General features: G+C 46.8%; 1 protein-coding gene across 2 annotated transcripts in view; it reads left to right on the forward strand.

The window, feature by feature from the left end:
- Positions 1-21,942, forward strand: part of me1 (malic enzyme 1, NADP(+)-dependent, cytosolic) — a 598,180-nt gene that overhangs the window by 285,286 nt on the left and 290,952 nt on the right. For both annotated transcript variants that reach the window (XM_041187865.1, XM_041187866.1), the window contains exon 6: positions 15,448-15,551. In XM_041187865.1, coding sequence (XP_041043799.1) covers positions 15,448-15,551 — 104 coding nt within the window. The remainder of the gene's footprint in view (positions 1-15,447; positions 15,552-21,942) is intronic.

The raw sequence follows: 21,942 nt of genomic DNA on the forward strand, positions 1-21,942 counted from the left end.
TTGAGGAGCTGGAGTCCGAGCTGCAGACATTGTGCCACATCAGGGAGGGGGAAAGTTACCTGGAGACTTTGCTCCAGGAGGCGGTCACACCCCTCAGATTAGGTAATTCAAACTTGGTGATCAGGGTCAGGAGGGTGTGACTGCAGGTGAGGCAGGTAATGGGACCCAGGGGGTAATGTTCGAGGAGCCTCAACCCCTGAAATTGTCCAACAGTTATGAAGTTCTTGCAAGCTGCGTGGACAAGAGCAAGGGCTGCAAGGAGGATGAGCGAACTGACCACGGCTCCATGGTACAGGGAGCCATTCAAGCAGGAGGAGGAAATAGGAATATAGTAGTGGTAGGGGACAGTATAATTAGGGGGATAGATACCGTCCTCTGAAGCCATGAGCGTGCAACCCGACGTCGCCGTGCGTCACTCAGACCTTCAATTCGGTGTGTGCGCACCAGAGTCGCCAGCGTGACCGCCGAACTGTCAAAGGCCTATTAAGGTCATTTAAAAACTAATTAAAATAATTAAAGGAGCTGCCCGTCCAACCTTTAAGGGTGGCGGGCAGGTGAAGAGCCCAGGCAGCCTTTGCATTTATTGTGATACCTTATCCACGGTAGGGATGAGGTTTCATGAAGGATTTATAAATCAAAGATTTTTAAATTAAAATTCATTGATAGGTCCCAGCTCATGTGACACTGTCACATGAGGGGCCATGTCTGAAATGTCTTTTTTCTCTTTATTTAAATGTTTCAAACTGTAATTAAACTCCTGAGGCAGCTCTGTGCCTTGGAGATTTCTGCGCACTTTTGTGCACATATGAGAGAGAGCGCAGGCCCCGACTCAGCCTACACCCCGTCCCCTCAGTCCTTCTGGGTGCTCGTCATGCTGGACGGGCCTTAATTGGCCCGCCGAAGTAAAATGGCGGCGCGCATCTTTTCGCGGGTGGCGATTGGCTGTGCAACTGCTCCCACTCAGCCCCACCCCGTGATGTGGAGAAAATTCTCTCCATGGTATCAGAACAAAATAGATGGATTGGTGGGACAAGTGATTGTTAATGGGTATGATCTTATAGCCATTATGGAGACATGGTTACAAGGAGATTAAAGCTGGGGACTAAATATTCTGGGTATGTGACTTCTCGAAAGGACAGGCAGGAAAGAAAGAGTGATTGGTAGCTTTGTTAGTACGAGATGGAATAAGTGATAGCGAGAAATGATCTTGGATTGCAAGATGTGGAATCTATATGGGTGGAGAAAGAAATAACAAGGGGAAGAAAACACTGGTCTAAAGGCCCTGTAACTGTAGCTATACTATAGGTCAGAGAATAAGCTTATAAGCAAGTACAGAGCCCAGGTTAAAACGTTGGTGTCGGGGAAAGAACAAATGAGTGGGTCCGTTATAGGATGGAGGGAGGTCAGGAGTGATTAAATGACAAGAAGGATAATTGTATAAATCATAAGTGGGTGATGATAGGACAATAGATAAGCAAAAGATGGTCCACAAAGATAATCAGAGAGGAGTTTTAAATAAGATGCAATGGTCTATAATTGTCAAACATTATTCTACATACTAATTGAGTAAAAGTTTGTGCTCATAGATATTCTGTTGAAAGGTATATATAGTTGGATGTTATCAAATAAGAATGCAACAGTTCATAAGGGAGATGAGGGCTTTTTTGCGTCAGTTTGATAGAACAATACAGGACACCAAAGCAAAGTATTTCCATGAAGTGTCACAGTAATATATCAATAATTGTTCCCTCTGGACCCCTCTGGCCTTTTACTCCCTCTAGATCTTTACACCAGCAGTTCTCCACGAAATCCTGACTGTCTGTTTTTCTGCTCTCCTCACTCAATCTAATGTATTTCCTTCTGAACTTGCAGCATTCTGTTCACTTGGGTCCAGCCCTAACACTGTCATCATATCTGAGGATGACACTGTTGCATTTTGGTTAGCAGGTTTCTGCATAATGGAGGCTGAACGGCAACTCTGACACCACCTCCTACTCTTCACCGGACCATGATTCCACTACTGATCACCGAACCATCATTTCCAAGAACCTCACTGACCTCAGCTCCTCTGGAGATCTTCCCTCCAGGGCCTGCAACCTCATCGTCCCCAAACCTCTCAGATTGTGCTTCTGCCTTCTTCCCAAGAGCAACAAACAGGACTGTCCTGATAGACCCATTGTTTCAACCTGAACTTGCCCTACAGAAGTGATTTCTTCCTATCTCAACTCTTTTACCTTCCTCCCCTTGCCCAATCTCTTCTCTCTTACTCTCCTGATGCCCTCTTTCAAGAGTTTCTAGTTTTTTGCCCTAACCATCGCTATTTCACAGTGGACTTGCAATCTCTCTATGCCTCAATTCCCCACTAGGATGGTCAGAGGGCTCTCTGCTTCCTTAAACAGAGGCCTGGCCAGTCCCAGTCCACCACCACAACCTCTCCCCTCCCCCTCAACCTCCTTCATCTGAACTTATTCACACACCGATAAAGTCCTTTTTAACTACACTCAGTCCCTTAAAATAAAATATGTCACTATGGGAAGAGCGGGGAGCCAGATTGAAACTTACTGGGAGCAAGGTGCAAAATGTTCATGCCTGAGAACAAAGTCAGCAACAGCTGAGTTAATTGTGGATGGGCTTTCAATCTCCCAAGTTTCGGACAGCTGAAGCTGGTGGGGTCAGGAGAGAAAAGGTGGCTATGAGCTCCCTGAACTACTAGGCATTAAGTGGGAGTGATTAGATGGCCTGTAGCGGAAGGGGCGCATCCTGTGGCAATCTAAAGAGTCTGGAAGATTTATATATAATATTGTTGAGTAATTCATTCAAGTCACTCACTGGGAATTCAAATATCTTATCGATCTCTATGGGGAGCAGAACACTATCGAATAATATCCATTATTAGCCCCCTGACTCCCACAGCTACTTCGACTGCACTTCCTCTCATCATACTTCTATTAAATACTCTATTCCACTCGCCTAATTTCTTTGCCTCCTTCATATCTGTTCTGACGATGCTGCCTTTTATATCTTATGTTTCTGACTAAAAGTTCAGTTTAGTCTGCAGATATAGCTTTGAACCTCCGGTTACCTGTCATTTTCTCCACCTTGTTCTCACCCTGACATTTCTGTCCTTGGTTTCTTAGTGTTCCATTGAGGTTCATTGTAAGCTTGAGGATCAGCATCTCCATCTTTCAGTTAGACACTTTTGTTGGCCTTCCAAACGCAACAGAGTTTGACAATTTCAGATTGTAACCTCTGCCACCAGTTTATTTTTTACAATGGCAGAGTTTGGCAATGATTTTGTTTTTCCCATTTTACTCCTCTTCTGGACTCCATCTTTTCTTGTCCGCATTATCATTTCTTTTTGCCTCACACCATCATCTGTTTGTCATTAATCTCTCCTGACTTCCATTAATTTCCCTCCACCCTCTCCACATCCCTTTCCCTGCCTCTGTACTTGCTTGGAACCCTTTAACATCTGTAAGAACAAAAGGTCATCGATCTGAAACGTTAACCGTTTCTCTCTGTACAGATGCTGCCAGACATTCTGAGCACTTCCTGTTTTTATTTTAAATTTGCAGCATCTGCAGTATTTTGCTCTTGTATAGATCAATTATTCCTAGATATGGAAAATGGCAACCAAATGGCATTTGAGCTGCAGATTTTAATACTGTTGATTTGTCACAGCTGCAGATTTCTTACACCACGTGCTCTTGTGGTTCATTTTTAATTTTGTTTCTAAATGTTGATAGTAAAAGTGCACCAGTTGCTTTAAGTATAATGTGAATTCTTCAAAACCATCCATTACTGGTATTTTCCTTTCTCATCTGCTTTTTCCTTTCATTTCCACAGAACATATGGAGTGTTTTTTTTCTATATTTAAAGCCTTTACCATGTCTAAACTATTTAATTCCTCGATGCATAGACCACAAATTATTAAAATATTCAAAAATGGCCTTGTGATGAATTTCACGAGCTCTGGCAAAATGCTGTCGACAGCAAAAGTAAGCCCTGTGCGCAAAACCTGGTGCATGACTGCTTCACAGGCAAGACTAGCTTATGACTTCCCAAAGGCACTTCACTGTTATTTAGGGTACTTTTTTTGGCAAAGCATTTCAAAGGCTGCTGTGTTGCACAACATTCCTCACAACCGTTACTTTTTTGTGCTGTTTGCATTTAAAGTTGCCAATTGTTTAGCCCTGCAGAGAGCAACCTAGAAAATTGGAAACATGAGGCACACTCTATTGACTCCCTTAATGATACCTTAGGGGTATTTTTGAACAAACTCAATGGAACCTCAGAAGTTTGTATACAATGCTAGTTTTACAACTCAACAGCACAATAACTTATGTAGTATCTAGAATATAGTATGCAAATGCATTTATATAGCACCTTTAACGTAGTATTATAAAACATATCAAGGTACTTTGCAGGAGGGTTAATGAACAAAATTTGACAGAGCCACACGATGGGGATATTGTGGCATATCTATAAACTTGGTCAAAGAGAGGTTTTAAGGAGCATTTTTTTTAACTCATTCTTAGACTGTGGGCATTGTTGGCAAGGTCAGCATTTATTTATTGCCCATCCCTAATTGCCATTAAGAAGGTGGTGATGAGCTGCCTTCCTGAACCATTTTGGTGTAGGTATGCTCAGTGCTGTTAGGGAGGGAATTTGACCTAGCAACAGAAAAGGAGGAGGAACAGTTCAAAGTCAGGATGTTTTATGACTTGGAGAGAAACTTGCAGGAGGTGATGTTCCTATGCGTCTGTTGCCCTTGCTCTTCTCGCTGGTAAAGGTCATGGGTTTAACAAGTGCTGCAGTTCAATGTTATCACAGCATCACAAAAGTATCTACAGGCAGATCCTAGTTATTGTTTTCCTTGGGAACAATTTGAGGGCTACCTACCATATGGAGTAAAGTAGTTCAGGGTTGCCTGTCGTGGCTGACTTTCGTCAGTGCTTCTGGTTGCAGGCTGAGGTTGTGTATTACATTAAGAACTTTTAAGCAGCATCTCTATGATCGTCCTGCCTCCATCGTGGAACCTCCCTTGTTACTGCACTGAAGCCACATTAGATTTTATGTTCGCATCAGGGATGGGAATTGAAGCCACAACCTTCTAACTCTGAGGCAATACTGTTACCACTGAATAAGACAATTATGTGCATTGTCTCTGCTTTGATATCATGTTGGTCAAAAAGGCAAAAAAATATGGAGTCATTTAGGTGCAGTTTTTAACTGCACAATAAAGCATCATGTAGTTCAGAGAGTTAGGCATAAGATTGCATTAGTGAGTCCTGCCTTTGCATTTAAACTGGGTTGTGTTGCCTTTTCATGTTTTGATGGCTTATGGAATAATGTGGCTATGGCTTCACTTTTTATCAAGTATATTGACAGTCAAATGTGTTCGAGTCTGTCATAATTAGAGTTCATGCCTACGCACAAGGACCTTTATAGTGTACATTAAGCCTAATGGGCTGCTTCATCCAGACTAATGTACACAATTTTACTATTTTATGTTTTCCATAACAGAACAAAAGCTGTCTGTTAGGCTTCTTAAACTTATTATGGAGACTTGTTTTAATTTCCTCCACCCAAAACAGTCTGAGTCACTGGAAAGGTATGCCAATTGCTATACTTTAAACAATTTCACTGTAAGAAAGATGTGCATAATAGCAATACAAGATGCATGAAAGAAGGCTATAACTAAATCAACAACTCCCTTAATGCTGCTGAGGTGACAGAATTTTCAAACTTTAGCAATGCTGCAGGAAGAGCATTAGTGAAAAGTAAATTGACTGAAATGAAAGGCGGGAAAGAATCTCCTTAATAGTTTTCTTGTTATCGAAATTTGCAATTTATTGTAAATTATAACAAGGATGAGAAGGATGAAGTACAGATTTGGCTTAAATACATAGAAAAATCTAACTGCAGAAGCTAAATGCATGAAATAGAGGCACTGAATGATTTTGCTGAGTTGGGCACAAGTGAGAAACAAGATTTTGGTTCAAGACTGCTTTGTGGGTGGAACTTCATGGAATTTGTGGGGGAAAGATTGCCTTTTAAAGACATTTTGTCAATAATACGACCATGATTTTTGTGCAATCAGTTTGTACATTTTAAAGTGTAATGCTATATTGCCTAAGCAAATGTCATTTAACTTGATTGGTATAAAGTTAATAAGTACTGAATTATCCATTTGCTTGAAGCTCTTAAGTTATTTCCCCCCTCCTTTTAATTAATTAAGTATTCCAACATTAGTTTTATGTTTTGGCAACAGATTTGAGAGAACTGTTATGTTCATGAAGCAGGTGTGGGTATTCAGTAGCCAAACGATGAATTGAATGTTTCCTACGTCACATTGTGCAGAATTTTGCCCTCGGATGGTGTGCGGGCCCCACCGGCTCGGCGGTGGGCGGACAGCCGACCCCCCTCTCCGAAACGGGACCTGTTGCCATTTTGAGTGGGCGGGCCAATTAAGACCCACCCAGTGGCCTGCCCGACAGGAAGCGCTACGCTTGGAGTTGGGGGTGGGGGGGGAATCCCTGTCTGTCAAAGTGCGCTCTTTCGCACATGCACTGCTCCCTGAGGCAAAGTCCTGTCTCAGGGAGATTCGTGAGAGGTAAGTAAAGTGTAAAAATAGAACAATATTAAAATTATTAACATGACCTCCTCATGTGACAATGTCACGCGAGATGGGGCATGTTAATAATAAACATTTAAATTTATTACATTTTTAAAAAACGGAAATGAAACTTGATCCCGCCAGTGGATGAAATTTCATGAATAATCTGGAGCCCGCTGGGGCTCCTGGCCTGTCTGCCAGCCTTAAGGTTGGACGGGCAGGTCTTTAATTATCTTAACTAGCCTGTCAATGGCCTCAATTGGCCATTGACAGGTCGGCGGGCGGACACCTGATTTCGCTGTCCGCCCGCCTTCCTAAAAACTTAAAGGGACCGAGATGACGTCAGGGGTTCCTCCCGACAACATCCCGCTTCATTTTCCCCTCTGCGAGCGGGCCCCGCCCCCAAATCACCGAGGGGAAATTCCTGGCCAATGGCTTGTGATTTTGTGGAATAGAGCTTGTGTATATTTTAAGCAATGAAGAAACAAAGAAAAAGCTTGTGTTTATTTACCACCTTTTTACATCCTCAGGACATGCGAGACTACTTCACAGTTAATGAAAGAATTGTCAAAGTGCAGTCACTGTTGTAACACGGAAATTTATGATGCGCTGCACTATTTTATGTTGTTGCTCTAGCAAGCCTTTTAAAGATAGGAAATTTTCTCCTATTTTGATTTTTCATCTGTGTCACACCATCCCTGGGCAGATTAGCTGTCTTCAGATCTTTTTTTAAGATCATTCTCACTGTGTACTCCACAATATAGCTTGTGGGAAGCGCAGTCAGCAACCCCGAAACATCAGATTAAAAGCAAAAGTACAAATTATGAAACTGTAGCGTGGGTCCATCTATGTTAAAAAGGTCAGTATTTCAGTGTAATTGTCAGGACTAACTTCAGAAACAGATTTCCTCTTTGTATATTGAGGCTGTGAGTTTGCACTTGGCATATAGACTAGGTGGTGTAAATTATCAGATGGTAAGGCCATTTTTATATTTCAGTTGCCCTTGCAAAAAAAGCTTTTGCTGATGATGGACTGTATTTTGGTGACAGAAAACAAGAGTCTTGTAGTGTTTGACCATATGAGAATTCATGCTTTATTGGGCCATAATGTTCACAAAATTACTGATCTAGGTTGGGTTAAGATTGCTGCATTTACATACCTGCTATTTATTCTGGTTTTCTGACTGGATGATATACTTTCATAATCCCTTGAAAATATTACCTAAGAAGAAACTTCTCCCAGTGATTCTGCTTCTTGAATTGGAATCACTTGCTGGGTTGGAGCAGCTTTCCATCTGGGGGGCCTATTTGGCTTTACTTTTTTAACATTTAGCCTTCAGGCCCACATTTTAATAAGTGATCGTGTAATTTTCCCTCTTGTTCTGAGCATGGGGACCAGAAGAGACTTGCTTTATTCCCATGAAGATGGTCACATAAGGCCCTCTAATATTGCCGAAAAACTCAGAACTAATTTACTATGGACATACTTTTCTTCAGCTATGCCTGTCTCTTTATGGGGTATGTGGAACATTCCTTGTTGCAGTCCTACTCCGGCCCCCTTCCACAACTCTTTCTCCGGTACATCGATGATTATTTCGGTGCTGCTTCATGCTCTCGTCAGGACTTGGAAAAATTTATTAATTTTGCTTCCAATCTCCACCCCTCCATCATTTTCACGTGGTCCATCTCTGACACTTCCCTTCCCTTCCTTGACCTCTCTGTCTCAATCTCTGGTGATAGACTGTCCACCAATATCCATTACAAACCCACCGACACCCACAGCTATCTCGACTACAGCTCCTCACACCCCACTTCCTGTAAGGACTCCATCCCATTCTCTCAGTTCCTTCGCCTCCGTCGCATCTGTTCCGATGATGCTACATTCAAAAACAGTTCCTCTGACATGTCCTCCTTCTTCCTTAACCGAGGTTTTCCACCCACGGTCGTTGACAGGGCCCTCAACCGTGTCCGGCCCATCTCCCGCGCATCCGCCCTCACTCCTTCTCCTCCCTCCCAGAAACATGATAGGGTCCCCCTTGTCCTCACTTATCACCCCACCAGCCTCCGCATTCAAAGGATCATCCTCCGCCATTTCCGCCAACTCCAGCATGATGCCACTACCAAACACATCTTCCCTTCACCCCCCTTATCGGCATTCCGTAGGGATCGCTCCCTCCGGGACACCCTGGTCCACTCCTCCATCACCCCCTACTCCTCAACCCCCTCCTATGGCACAACCCCTTGCCCACGCAAAAGATGCAACACCTGCCCCTTCACTTCCTCTCTCCTCACCGTCCAAGGACCCAAACACTCCTTTCAAGTGAAGCAGCATTTCACTTGCATTTCCCCCAACTTAGTCTACTGCATTCGTTGCTCCCAATGTGGTCTCCTCTACATTGGAGAGACCAAACGTAAACTGGGCGACCGCTTTGCAGAACACCTGCGGTCTGTCCGCAAGAATGACCCAAACCTCCCTGTCGCTTGCCATTTTAACACTCCACCCTGCTCTCTTGCCCACATGTCTGTCCTTGGCTTGCTGCATTGTTCCAGTGAAGCCCAACGCAAACTGGAGGAACAACACCTCATCTTCCGACTAGGGACTTTACAGCCTTCCGGACTGAATATTGAATTCAACAACTTTAGGTCGTGAGTCCCCTCCCCCATCCCCACCCCCTTTCTGTTTCCCCCCTTTTTTTTTCCCAATAAATTATAAAGATTTTCCTTTTCCCACCTATTTCCATTATATAAAATAAAAAAAAAAATAATAAAAAAAAAATAAAAAAAAAACCCACTAGAGCTATACCTTGAGTGCCCTACCATCCATTCTTAATTAGCACATTCGTTTAGATAATATCACCAACTTTATCTTTAACACCTATGTGTTCTATTGTACTATTGTTGTTGACATCTTTTGATGATCTGCTTCTATCACTGCTTGTTTGTCGCTACAACCACACCAACCCCCTCCACCTCTCTGTCTCTCTATCTCTCCGCCCCCCACACACACACCTTAAACCAGCTTATATTTCAGCTCTTTCCTGGACTCGAACTCAAGTTCTGTCGAAGGGTCATGAGGACTCGAAACGTCAACTCTTTTCTTCTCCGCCGATGCTGCCAGACCTGCTGAGTTTTTCCAGGTAATTCTGTTTTTGTTTTGGATTTCCAGCATCCGCAGTTTTTTTGTTTTTATACTTTTCTTCTGCAGCCTCAGGAGTTTGATTTATATTTGGTACAATGGCTTGCTTTTTCTCAGTTCACTCGGTAACCAAATAGGGTCACCATACATTTTCTGAGTTCACTTGCTCTTTTCCTGATGTTGTAAAGGACAGTTAGCTTTTATATGTAAATAGCTTCCACAGTACATTTAGCACACAAGTTGCTTTGCATGGGCTAAAGATACCAGATCACAGTTTGCAGATTACTTTGCTTTTCAACTGCTGCAGTGCTTAACTTCAAATGTACAATTTCTGACATTGCAGTGTTGTTAAATGGTCATACAGAAATCCTCAATATTATAATTAATTTATCGAATTGACTCCTCATCTTAGTTCAGCAAGTTGATATCTGGACTTGGAGAGTCCCCATGTCCTGGTATAAATCTGAACTCTCAATCTAAGCTGACATTTCTGTGCAGTGAGGGAGTGTTGTATTGTCAGATGTGCTGTTCAGAACTAACTTGCCTGGGGGTAACGCAGTTGATGTGTGCATCAAATTCCAAAAGGCACTTGATAATAGTGCCACGTAATAATAGGCTTGCCAGCAAACTTGAAGCCCATGGAGGGACAGTGACAGCATGCATATGAAGTTGGCTGAATGGCAGGAAACTAATGGTGACTGGTTGTTTTTTGGGACTGGAGGAAGATTTACAGTGGTGTTCCCCCGAAGGTTTGTCATCCTTGGTTGTTCTTTATATTCTTTCCGATCTTCTGGCCTGTCCCCTGTCTTTGCATAATTATATGCATTTTCTTTGTTTGATACTGTCTTTAACTTTTTTAGTTAACCACAGATGATGATGATATCCCTATAAGAGTCTGTCACTGAACCTGTATTGACCTGTTCCTTAAACTCATTTGCCTGTTCCCTTTAGCTAGCTCTGCTTTCATGCCCTCATAATGGCCCTTATTTAAGTTTAAAACGCTAGTTTTGGATGTACTCATTTCTCCTTTAAAATGAATGTAAAATTCAATCATAATATAATTACTGCTACCTTGAGATGCCTTCACTGAGGTTGTCAATTAATCCTGTCTCATTGATTAATACCAGGTCTAGTATAGCAGGCTCTCTGGCTCCAAAACATGATGTTCTGAGAAATTATCCTAAAAATATTCTATGAACTCCTCATCTACACTACCTTTGCCCATCTGATTTTTCCAGTCAATATGTAGATTAAAATCCCCCATGATTATTGATGTACCTTTCTGGCAAGCTCCCATTATCTCCCCTTTTATACTGTGTCCTACTGTGTAGTTACAATTAGGAGGCCTGTACACCACTCGCACAAGTGACTTCTTGCCTTTTATCATTCCTCATCTCAAACCAAACTGCTTCTACATCCTGTTTTCCTGAATGAGGTCATCTCTCTTTAATGTGCTGATACCATCATTAATTAACAGAGCCACCCCTCCACCTTTTCCTAACTTTCTGTCCATCCTAAATGCCATGTACCTTTCAACATTCAGATCCCAATATATGTCATCCTGTTGCCATGTCTCTGTAGTGGCTATCAGATCGTACTTACTTATTTCTATTTGTGCTTTCAGTTCATCAGTTTTGTTTAGAATGCTACATGTGTTTAGGTACAGAGCCTTTAGTTTTGTCCTTTTATTATTTTTGTAGCATCTAGCCTTATCTGCTGATTTACTCTAGATTTCTACTTGACATGGTCTGTTTTCTCATATTAATACCTTTCTCTCTTGCTTTGTCTCTACTTTTTGTTTTCCCACATCTTCCCAAATTTGATCCCTTGCCCCACAATTCAGTTTGAAATCCTCTCTACTTCTCTAGTTAGGCGGCTCGCTAGGACACCAGCCCCAGCACGGTTCAGGTGTAGACTAACCCAATGGTACAGATCTCACTTTTGCCAATACTAGTGCCAGTGCCCCACAAACTGAAATGCACACCAGTCTTTGAGCCACACATTCATTTCTCTAATCTGATTTGTCCTATGCTAATTTTCACGCGGCTCAGGTAATAATCCAGAAATAATTACCTTTTGAGGGTCTGCTTTTTAATTTGGTGCCTTGCTTGTCATACTGACAATGCAGAATCTCCTTCCTCATTCTGCCTATGTCATTGGTGCCTACATGGGCCACGACCACTGGATCATCCCCCTCCCACTGCAAGTTCCTCTTCAGCCCTGAACAGATATCCTGAACCCTGGCACCCAGCAGACAACAAAGCCTTCTGGACGCTCGCTCTTTGCTACAGAGAACAGTATCAATCCAGTAGTCCCTACTATCACTATGTTCTTTTTGCTCCCCCCACTTGGATGGCTTCCTGGTGAGATGGCCAATTTATCATCCACCCTGCAGCCCCCCATTCTCATCCAAACAAGCTGAAAGAACCGCAAACCTGTTGGACAATTGCAGAGGTTCACACCCCTGCACTCCTGCCTTCTGGGTCCCCTTATCTGCCTCACTTACAGTCATACCCTCCTGTCCCTGGCCCCTGACCAAATCAGAAGACCCAATCCTAAGTGGTGTGACTGCCTCCTGGTTTAAAGCATCCAGGTAACTTTCCCCCTCCCTGATGTGTCAGTGTCTGCAGATCAGCCTCCAGCTCAATGACTCTGAGCTGAAGTTCCTCAAGCCGCAAACGCATACTGCAGACGTGTTTGCCCTGGATCACAATGTTATCCAGGAGCTCCCATATGCTACAGCCTTGACATTTCACCTGTCCTGCCATTCTTAATGTGTAATTATTTAATTATATTCATCACTTATTTATGTTGCTTTATGTTACTAACTTTACCACCAATTTGTGTACTATTTTAAACCTGAGGGTTAGACTCGCACTTACCCACTTATCAAGTACTCACCAAACAGCTAGCTCCTTTCCCTGTATTAGAGCAAGAACCAATTTCAGTGGGGTCAGAAAGATAGAAAAAGGAAACAAACACGTCCACCCCAACTCTTCACGCAGTTTGCCAGCTGCACTCCGTTTGCCAAGGCTGCAGTAAAGACCCCTGAATCATAGTAAACTAAACTGACCTGAGACTACAATAACCAGATCCAACCAGATAGCTAATTAGCTACTCTGCTCCTACAGCTGAAAGTGAGTTTACCCTGTCTAAACTGCAAGAAAGAAAGAAATCAGCCTGCTTACATAATACTTGCCAGTTATTGCTAATTACAGACGAGATTAGATTGCTAGAGCAAAATATAAGAACAAAATTAATCCTTAAAACTCCCCTGTCGCCAAACTCCAAGTCATCACTTAGCTCAGCTACACTCTGCTTTCCTCTCTAGTAAAACAATAATATCTCGGAAATAGCTGTAAACCGGGAAATGGAAGGGAAGGAGGAACTCAAGAAAATTACAATCACCAGGGAAGTGGTCCTGAGTAAATTGTTGGATCTGCGGGCTGACAATTCACTGGGTCCTGGTGGACATCATCCTGGGGCCTTAAAAGTGGTTAGTGAGAGAGTTGGTGCGTTGGTTTTAATTTTCTAAAATTCCCTAGATTCGGGGAAGGTTCTATTGGATTGGAAAATCGCTAATGTTAACTCCTTTATTCAAGAAGTGTGGGAGACAAAGTGGGAAACTACAGGCCAGTTAGTTTAACATCTGTCATAGGGAAAATGTTAGAAGCTGTTATTAAAGACGTTATAGCAGATCACTTAGAAAAATTCAAGATAATCAGGCAGAGTTGACATGATCCTGTACAAGGGAATTCATGTTTAATCATTTATTGGAGTTCTTTGAAGAAGTAACATATGCTGTAGATAAAGGGGAACCAGTGGACTGTACCTAGATTTCCAGAAGGCATTTGATAAGGTGTCACATCAAAGATTATTGTGAAAAATAAAAGCTTGTGATGTAGTGGATAACATATAGGCATGGATAGAAGATTGGCAAGCTAACAGGAAACAGACGGTAGGCATAAATGGGTGTTTTCTGGTTGACATGATGTAACAAGTGGGGTGCCACAGGGATCAGTGTTGGGGTCTCAACTTTTTACAATTCCTATAAATGACTTGGACGAAAGAACCAAAATTATGGTTGCGAAATTTGCTGATGACACAAAAATAGGTATGATAGTAAGATGTGAAGGGAACATGAGGCTGCAAAGGGATATAGACAGGTTAAGTGAGTGGGCGAAGGTCTGGCAAATGGGGTATAATGTGGGAAAATGTGAAATTATCCATTTTGGCAGGAAAAATGAAAAAAAATCATTCTCAATGGTAGGGATAAGCAGAGCTGGAGTTGCCAAGGGATCTGGGTGTCCTATTATATGAATCACAAAAGGCTATTATGCAGGTACAGCAAATAATTAGGAAAGATAATAGAATTTTATTGTTTTATTGAATGGGTAATTGAATACAAAAGTAGGGAGATTATACTTCAGTTATACAGGACATAGGTGAGACTTTATCTGGAGTCTCCTTATTTAAGGAAGAATGTGAATGCATTGGAAGCAGCTCAGAGAAGGGTTACTAGACAAATACCTGGAATGGGATGGGTTGTCTTATGAGGAAATGTTAGACAGCTCCGACTTGTATTTGCTGGAATTTAGAAGATTAAGAGGCGACTTGATTGAAACATAAGATCCTGAGGGGTTTTGACAGGGTGGATGTGGAGAGGATGTTTAATCTTGCTGGAGAATCTAGTACAAGGAGTCACTGTTTCAAAATAAGGGATTGCCCACTTAACACACATGAACAGAATTTTTTCTAAGGGTTGGTGAGCCTTTGGAACTCTCTTCCTCAAAAGGTGGTGGAAACAGACTCCTTGAATATTTTTAAGGCAGGAGTTAGATAAATAAGCAAAGGGGAGGTGAAAGATTATGGGGGTAGATAGGAATGTGGAGTTGTGGTTATAATCAGATCAGCCATGATCCTATTAAATGGTGGAGCAGTCTCGAGGGGCCAAGTGGCCTACTCCTCCTAATTCATATGTTCATTTGTAACTGTTTGGCTACTTGTATGCACCCTCAGGCTGTTGGCCCTCTGCTCTCCTGCCTGCGCCAATTTGCAAGGCAAACTCCTTTCATGGCTGGCATCTGCCATTGAACATTGAACTCCAGTGCCAGTTCCTGCCTCCGGACAGTGCTGAGCCTGCCTCCAGTCCACTTGAGGGCTTTGCATATTAAATAGCATCACAGGCTCAAGACCCAGAAATTATCCGGGTGCCTAGTTCCCAGCCCTGGATTGAAAATCCAGCCTCAGTTGTGCATGCGGCAGGCGGGGGGGGGGGGGGTCTTTTGAACATTGTAGAAAAATGGCGCTTTGCGAGATGCAGCTCTCCCTCATCACTTATGTTGATATGTCGGCCTAGATTGCATCCAGGGACAATTGATACCCACAATGTTCTGACTTGGGCAGGAGTGCTCCCACAGAATTTATTGTGATGGCTATGAATTTGAAACAAAAATCAAGCTGCTTATTCCATGTGGTTTTGTCATTTTTGCCTTATGTTTGGCTGAATTCTTCAGTCTGAACCAAACTTTTATATATTGAGATATCACTGAAGTTGCCTGCTTTGATAAACATCGTAGTTGAGCAAGATAAGATTGCAAGAATTTAACAATGAATATATTAATCCATAAAGCCTTGTTACATTATTGAAGTCTTGACTTGAAACTAAAACTCTTATGCTGTCTTTTTGACAGGAGTTGCTGAAAGATCCTTTGTATATTGGACTAAGACAAAAGAGAGTGAGGGGTCAAGCATATGATGATCTTTTGGATGAGTTTATGGAGGCTGTGATTGAAAGGTACATACGTTTTGTATATAAACGTGCATTTCCTTCCTCTTGGTATAAGGGAGATTACTGACCAATTTGGGGTAGGCTTGTTCCGTCTAAACCAAAATTCATGAAAAACAGTTATTTCCAGTTAGCAATAGATTTGTCACTAATGTCACTTTTGGGATTTACCCTGAAGCTTTCCAGACATTTCTGGAGCCTTTCGGGTAAAAATGTTAGAGACTACTTTTTTCTCTTGAAACTTTAGCTGCCCTCAGTGGTGTTCTTCCACATGATCAAATTCCGTTATAGTCTGCCTTATTTGCCCGGAAATTTAGTCATCAGTCTGTTCTTAGTGGTTTCACCCACAGATTCCTGTTCATAGCAACTGAATCTCAGCACAGTGTGAGTAAAAGGGTTTAACCTTCTGAATCTGATATTTGAAAAGTCTATTGCAAAATATGCACTCATTTCCTGATTTTCTGGTCCAAATGGGCCATATTTAAATATTTCATAACCTTGCAATGACAGTTGATTTTCATGTTTCATTTCATGGAGTACATATTTAAATATGTCAAATCGTTGAAAAACAGTGGGACATTTGTAATTTGAAAACTGAGTTTGAGATGATTTTGTCTTTTGAATTGATTGCAGCTAGCCCATTACTGCAGTCCAAGCATTTTCCAACATCGTTTTCTCCTTTAAGTGACCTAATGTTAGTTTCCGTAAGGGCTGCACGCTCTTTTGATTTGAAGACAGCATTTGTCACTATCAAAGGCTGACTCTAAGCTTTTTAATGGTGAATAACTCACTGGAATTGACATAGGATTCCCTCAGAAAATATCATCTTGAGCTATTAACCTCATTTATAATTGAATATTATATGGTCGCAAAAATAGGTAGACATATACAGGTCAAGTAGGATTTAGAAATTTATCTAGAATTACCAATTAAAATGCCAAATATTCAGTTTTTTATTGGAGTGGAACAATTTCTTGGGGAAAGTGTAATCATCCCCCTAACATCTCTTTTGATTGTGGATGTTTTGTTTAATTACACTTCTGTGAAGTGTCTTGGGATATTTCTGTATGGAAGGTGATTTTTACTGTACTGTGTTTTAATGTGTAGCAGTGGTGCCGCTAATGTGTGTTTTAGCCTACAACACAGCAGGACCTATTCACATACACCATATCTGACAAAGACATCTTGAATGATTTTTGGAAAGTGCATGACAACTGAACTCTTTTTGTTGCTTTCAGCGCTTCATTTTGTCCTAAAGACTGCCCTGGAGAAATTAGCAAAAGCTGATTCAGTGCAAAGATTTTCATAACTCAAGCACAGTTCTGAACACGGAGCTTCTCTTCGCCTGTCTCTCCCTCTCCCTCTCTCTCTCTCTCGCCCCTCCTCTCTGTCTCTCTCTCTCTTTCTCTCGCCCCTCCACACACTCTCTCTCTCGCCCCTCCTCTCTGTCTCTTTCTCTCTCTCTTTCTCTCGCCCCTCCACACACTCTCTCTCTCTTGCCCCTCCTCTCTGTCTCTCTCTCTCTCTCGCCCATCCACTCTGTCTCTCTCTTTCTCGCCCCCTCCTCTCTGTCCGTCTCTCTCTCTCTCGCCCTCTCCTCTCTGTCTCTCTCTCTCTCTCACGCCCCTCCTCTCTGTCTGTGTCTCTCTCTGTCTCTCGCCCATCCTCTCTGTCTCTCTCTCTCTCTCGCCCCTCCACTCTGTCTCTCTCTCGCCCCTCCTCTCTGTCTCTCTCTCGCCCCTCCTCTCTGTCTCTCTCTCGCCCCTCCTCTCTGTCTCCCTCTCGCCCCTCCTCTCTGTCTCTCTCTCGCCCCTCCTCTCTGTCTCTCTCTCGCCCCTCCTCTCTGTCTTTCTCTCGCCCCTCCTCTCTGCCTCTCTCTCGCCCCTCCTCTCTGTCTCTCTCTCTCGCCCCCCCTCTCTGTCTCTCTCTCTCGCCCCCCCTCTCTGTCTCTCTCTCTCGCCCCCCCTCTCTGTCTCTCTCTCTCGCCCCTCCTCTCTGTCTCTCTCTCTCGCCCCTCCTCTCTGTCTCTCTCTCTCGCCCCTCCTCTCTGTCTCTCTCTCTCGCCCCTCCTCTCTGTCTCTCTCTCTCGCCCCTCCTCTCTGTCTCTCTCTCTCGCCCCTCCTCTCTGTCTCTCTCTCTCGCCCCTCCTCTCTGTCTCTCTCTCTCGCCCCTCCTCTCTGTCTCTCTCTCTCGCCCCTCCTCTCTGTCTCTCTCTCTCGCCCCTCCTCTCTGTCTCTCTCTCGCCCCTCCTCTCTGTCTCTCTCTCGCCCCTCCTCTCTGTCTTTCTCTCACCCCTCCTCTCTGTCTCTCCTCTCGCCCTTCCTCTCTGTCTCTCTCTCGCCCTTCCTCTCTGTCTCTCTCTCGCCCCTCCTCTCTCTCTCTCTCGCCCCTCCTCTCTCTCTCTCTCGCCCCTCCTCTCTGTCTCTCTCTCGCCCCTCCTCTCTGTCTCTCTCTCGCCCCTCCTCTCTGTCTCTCTCTCTCGCCCCTCCTCTCTGTCTCTCTCTCTCGCCCCTCCTCTCTGTCTCTCTCTCTCGCCCCTCCTCTCTGTCTCTCTCTCTCGCCCCTCCTCTCTGTCTCTCTCTCTCGCCCCTCCTCTCTGTCTCTCTCTCTCGCCCCTCCTCTCTGTCTCTCTCTCTCGCCCCTCCTCTCTGTCTCTCTCTCTCGCCCCTCCTCTCTGTCTCTCTCTCTCGCCCCTCCTCTCTGTCTCTGTCTCTCTCTCTCGCCCCTCCTCTCTGTCTCTGTCTCTCTCTCTCGCCCCTCCTCTCTGTCTCTGTCTCTCTCTCGCCTCTCCTCTCTCTCTCGCTCCTCTCTCTCGCCCCTCCTCTCGCTCTCCTCTCTCTCTCTCTCGCTCCTCCTCTCTGTCTCTCTCTCTCGCCCCTCCTCTCTGTCTCTCTCTCTCGCCCCTCCTTTCTGTCTCTCTCTCTCGCCCCTCCTTTCTGTCTCTCTCTCTCGCCCCTCCTCTCTGTCTCTCTCTCTCGCCCCTCCTCTCTGTCTCTCTCTCTCGCCCCTCCTCTCTGTCTCTCTCTCTCGCCCCTCCTCTCTGTCTCTCTCTCTCGCCCCTCCTCTCTGTCTCTGTCTCTCTCTCGCCCCTCCTCTCTGTCTCTGTCTCTCTCTCGCCCCCCCTCTCTGTCTCTCTCTCTCGCCCCTCCTCTCTGTCTCTCTCTCTCGCCCCTCCTTTCTGTCTCTCTCTCTCGCCCCTCCTCTCTGTCTCTCTCTCTCGCCCCTCCTCTCTGTCTCTCTCTCTCGCCCCTCCTCTCTGTCTCTCTCTCTCGCCCCTCCTCTCTGTCTCTCTCTCTCGCCCCTCCTCTCTGTCTCTCTCTCTCGCCCCTCCTCTCTGTCTCTCTCTCTCGCCCCTCCCCTCTGTCTCTCTCTCTCGCCCCTCCTCTCTGTCTCTCTCTCGCCCCTCCTCTCTGTCTCTCTCTCGCCCCTCCTCTCTGTCTTTCTCTCACCCCTCCTCTCTGTCTCTCTCTCGCCCTTCCTCTCTGTCTCTCTCTCGCCCTTCCTCTCTGTCTCTCTCTCGCCCCTCCTCTCTCTCTCTCTCGCCCCTCCTCTCTCTCTCTCTCGCCCCTCCTCTCTGTCTCTCTCTCGCCCCTCCTCTCTGTCTCTCTCTCGCCCCTCCTCTCTGTCTCTCTCTCTCGCCCCTCCTCTCTGTCTCTCTCTCTCTCGCCCCTCCTCTCTGTCTCTCTCTCTCTCGCCCCTCCTCTCTGTCTCTCTCTCTCGCCCCTCCTCTCTGTCTCTCTCTCTCGCCCCTCCTCTCTGTCTCTCTCTCGCCCCTCCTCTCTGTCTCTCTCTCTCGCCCCTCCTCTCTGTCTCTGTCTCTCTCTCTCGCCCCTCCTCTCTGTCTCTGTCTCTCTCTCTCGCCCCTCCTCTCTGTCTCTGTCTCTCTCTCGCCCCTCCTCTCTGTCTCTGTCTCTCTCTCGCCCCTCCTCTCTGTCTCTGTCTCTCTCTCGCCCCTCCTCTCTCTGTCTCTGTCTCTCTCACACTCCTCTCTCTGTCTCTGTCTCTCTCACACTCCTCCTCTCTCTGTCTCTGTCTCTCTCTCACTGCTCCTCTCTCTGTCTCTGTCTCTCTCGCACTCCTCCTCTCTCTGTCTATGTCTCTCTCTCACTCTCTCTTGCTCCTCCTCTCTGTCTGTCTCTCTCTCTATCTTGCCCGTCCTCTCTGTCTGTCTGTCTTTCTCTCTCGCCCCGCCTTTCTGTGTATCTCTCTCTCTCTCGCCCCTCCTCTCTGTCGCTCGCTCTCTCTCTCTCACCCATCCTCTCTGTCTCTCTCTTTCTCGCCCCTCTCTCTCTCTCTCTCACTCTCTCTCGCCCCTTCCTTTCTGTCTCTCTCTCGCCCCTCCTCTCTGTCTCTCTCTCTCTCGCCCCTCCTCTCTGTGTGTCTCTCTCTCTCGCCCCTCCTCCCTGTCTGCCCCTCCCTCTCTCTCTCTCTCGGCCCCCCTCTTGCTCTCTCTCTCGCCACTCCTCTCTCTCTCCCTCTCTCTCCCTCTCTCTCGCCCCTCTTCTCTGTCTGTCTCTATCTCTCTTGCCCCTCTTCTCTGCCTGTCTTTATCTCTCCCACCCCTCTCGTCTGTCTGTCTCTCTCTGGCCCCCCCCCTCTATCTCTCTCTCTCTCGCCCCCTCTCACTCTCTCCCTCACCCCCTCACTCTCTCCCTCGCCCCTCTCTCTCCCTCACCCCCTCACTCTCTCTCTCGCGCCCCCACTCTCCCCCCCCCCCCCCCCCCCAACTCTCTCTGCCCCCCCCCCCCCCCACTCACTCTGGCCTGCCCCCCCCAACTCTGTCTGGTGCCCCCCCCCCACTCTGTCTGGTGCCCCCCCCCCACTCTGTCTGGTGCCCCCCCCCCCACTCTGTCTGGTGCCCCCCCCCCACTCTCTCTGGTGCCCCCCCCCCACTCTCTCTGGTGCCCCCCCCCACTCTCTCTGGTGCCCCCCCCCCACTCTCTCTGGTGCCCCCCCCCACTCTCTCTGGTGCCCCTCCCCCACTCTCTCTGGTGCCCCCCCCCCACTCTCTCTGGTGCCCCCCCCCCCCCACTCTCTCTGGTGCCCCCCCCCCCACTCTCTCTGGTGCCCCCCCCCCCACTCTCTCTGGTGCCCCCCCCGCCACTCTCTCTGGTGCCCCCCCCCCCACTCTCTCTGGTGCCCGCCCCCCCACTCTCTCTGGTGCCCCCCCCCCCCACTCTCTCTGGTGCCCCCCCCCCCACTCTCTCTGGTGCCCCCCCCCCCCACTCTCTCTGGTGCCCCCCCCCACTCTCTCTGGTGCCCCCCCCCCACTCTCTCTGGTGCCCCCCCCCCCACTCTCTCTGTGCCCCCCCCCCACTCTCTCTGGCGCCCCCCCCCCCAACACTTTCTGGCAACCCCCCCCCCCCCCACTCTTTCTGGCCTCCCCCCCCACTCTTTCTGCCTCCCCCCCCACTCTTTCTGCCTCCCCCCCCACTCTTTCTGCCTCCCCCCCCACTCTTTCTGCCTCCCCCCCCCACTCTTTCTGCCTCCCCCCCCCACTCTTTCTGCCTCCCCCCCCACCCACTCTTCTCTCTCTCAACCCCCATCTCTCTCTCGCCCCCTCTCGCTCTCGCCCCCCCGTCTCTCTCCTCCTCTCTCTCTCCTCACTCTCTCTCTGTCTCGCTCCTCCTCTCTCTCGCTCCCCCTCTCTCTCGCTCCCCCTCTCTCTCGCTCCCCCTCTCTCTCGCTCCCCCTCTCTCTCGCTCCCCCTCTCTCTCGCTCCCCCTCTCTCTCGCTCCCCCTCTCTCTCGCTCCCCCTCTCTCTCGCTCCCCCTCTCTCTCGCCCCCCCCTCTCTCTCGCCCCCCCCTCTCTTGCCCCCCTCTCTCTCTTGCCCCATCTCTCTCTCTCGCCCCCCTCTCTCTCTTGCTCCCGCCCTCTCGCTCTATCTATCGCCCCTCACTCTCTCTATATCTCTCTATCGCCCCCCTCTCTCCTCTCTCTCACCGCCCTCTCTCTCTCGCCCCCCTTCTCACTCTCTCTCTCTCTCTCTCTCACCCCTCTCTCTCTCTCTCTCTCGCCCCCCTCCCTCTCTCTCTCTCACCCCCCCCTCTCTCTCTCTCTCTCGCCCCCCTCCCTCTCTCTCTCTCGCCCCTCTATCTCTCTCTATCACCCCTCTCGCTCTCTCTCTCACTCGCACTCTCTCTCTCTCTCACCGCACTCTCTCTCTCGCCCCATCTCTCTTACTCTTGCCCTCCCCGCTCTCTCTCACCCTCCCCTCTCTCACTCTCTTTCACCACCCTCTCTCTCTCTCGCACCACCCTCTCTCTCTCTCGCACCACCCTCTCTCTCTCTCGCACCACCCTCTCTCTCGCACCACCCTCTCTCTCTCTCGCACCACCCTCTCTCTCTCTCGCACCCCCCTCTCTCTCTCTCTCTCTCGCCCTCCCCTCTCTCTCTCTC

The sequence above is a fragment of the Carcharodon carcharias genome, chromosome 5, assembly GCF_017639515.1.
Source record: "Carcharodon carcharias isolate sCarCar2 chromosome 5, sCarCar2.pri, whole genome shotgun sequence".
In the NCBI taxonomy this organism is placed as follows: Eukaryota; Metazoa; Chordata; class Chondrichthyes; order Lamniformes; family Lamnidae; genus Carcharodon; species Carcharodon carcharias.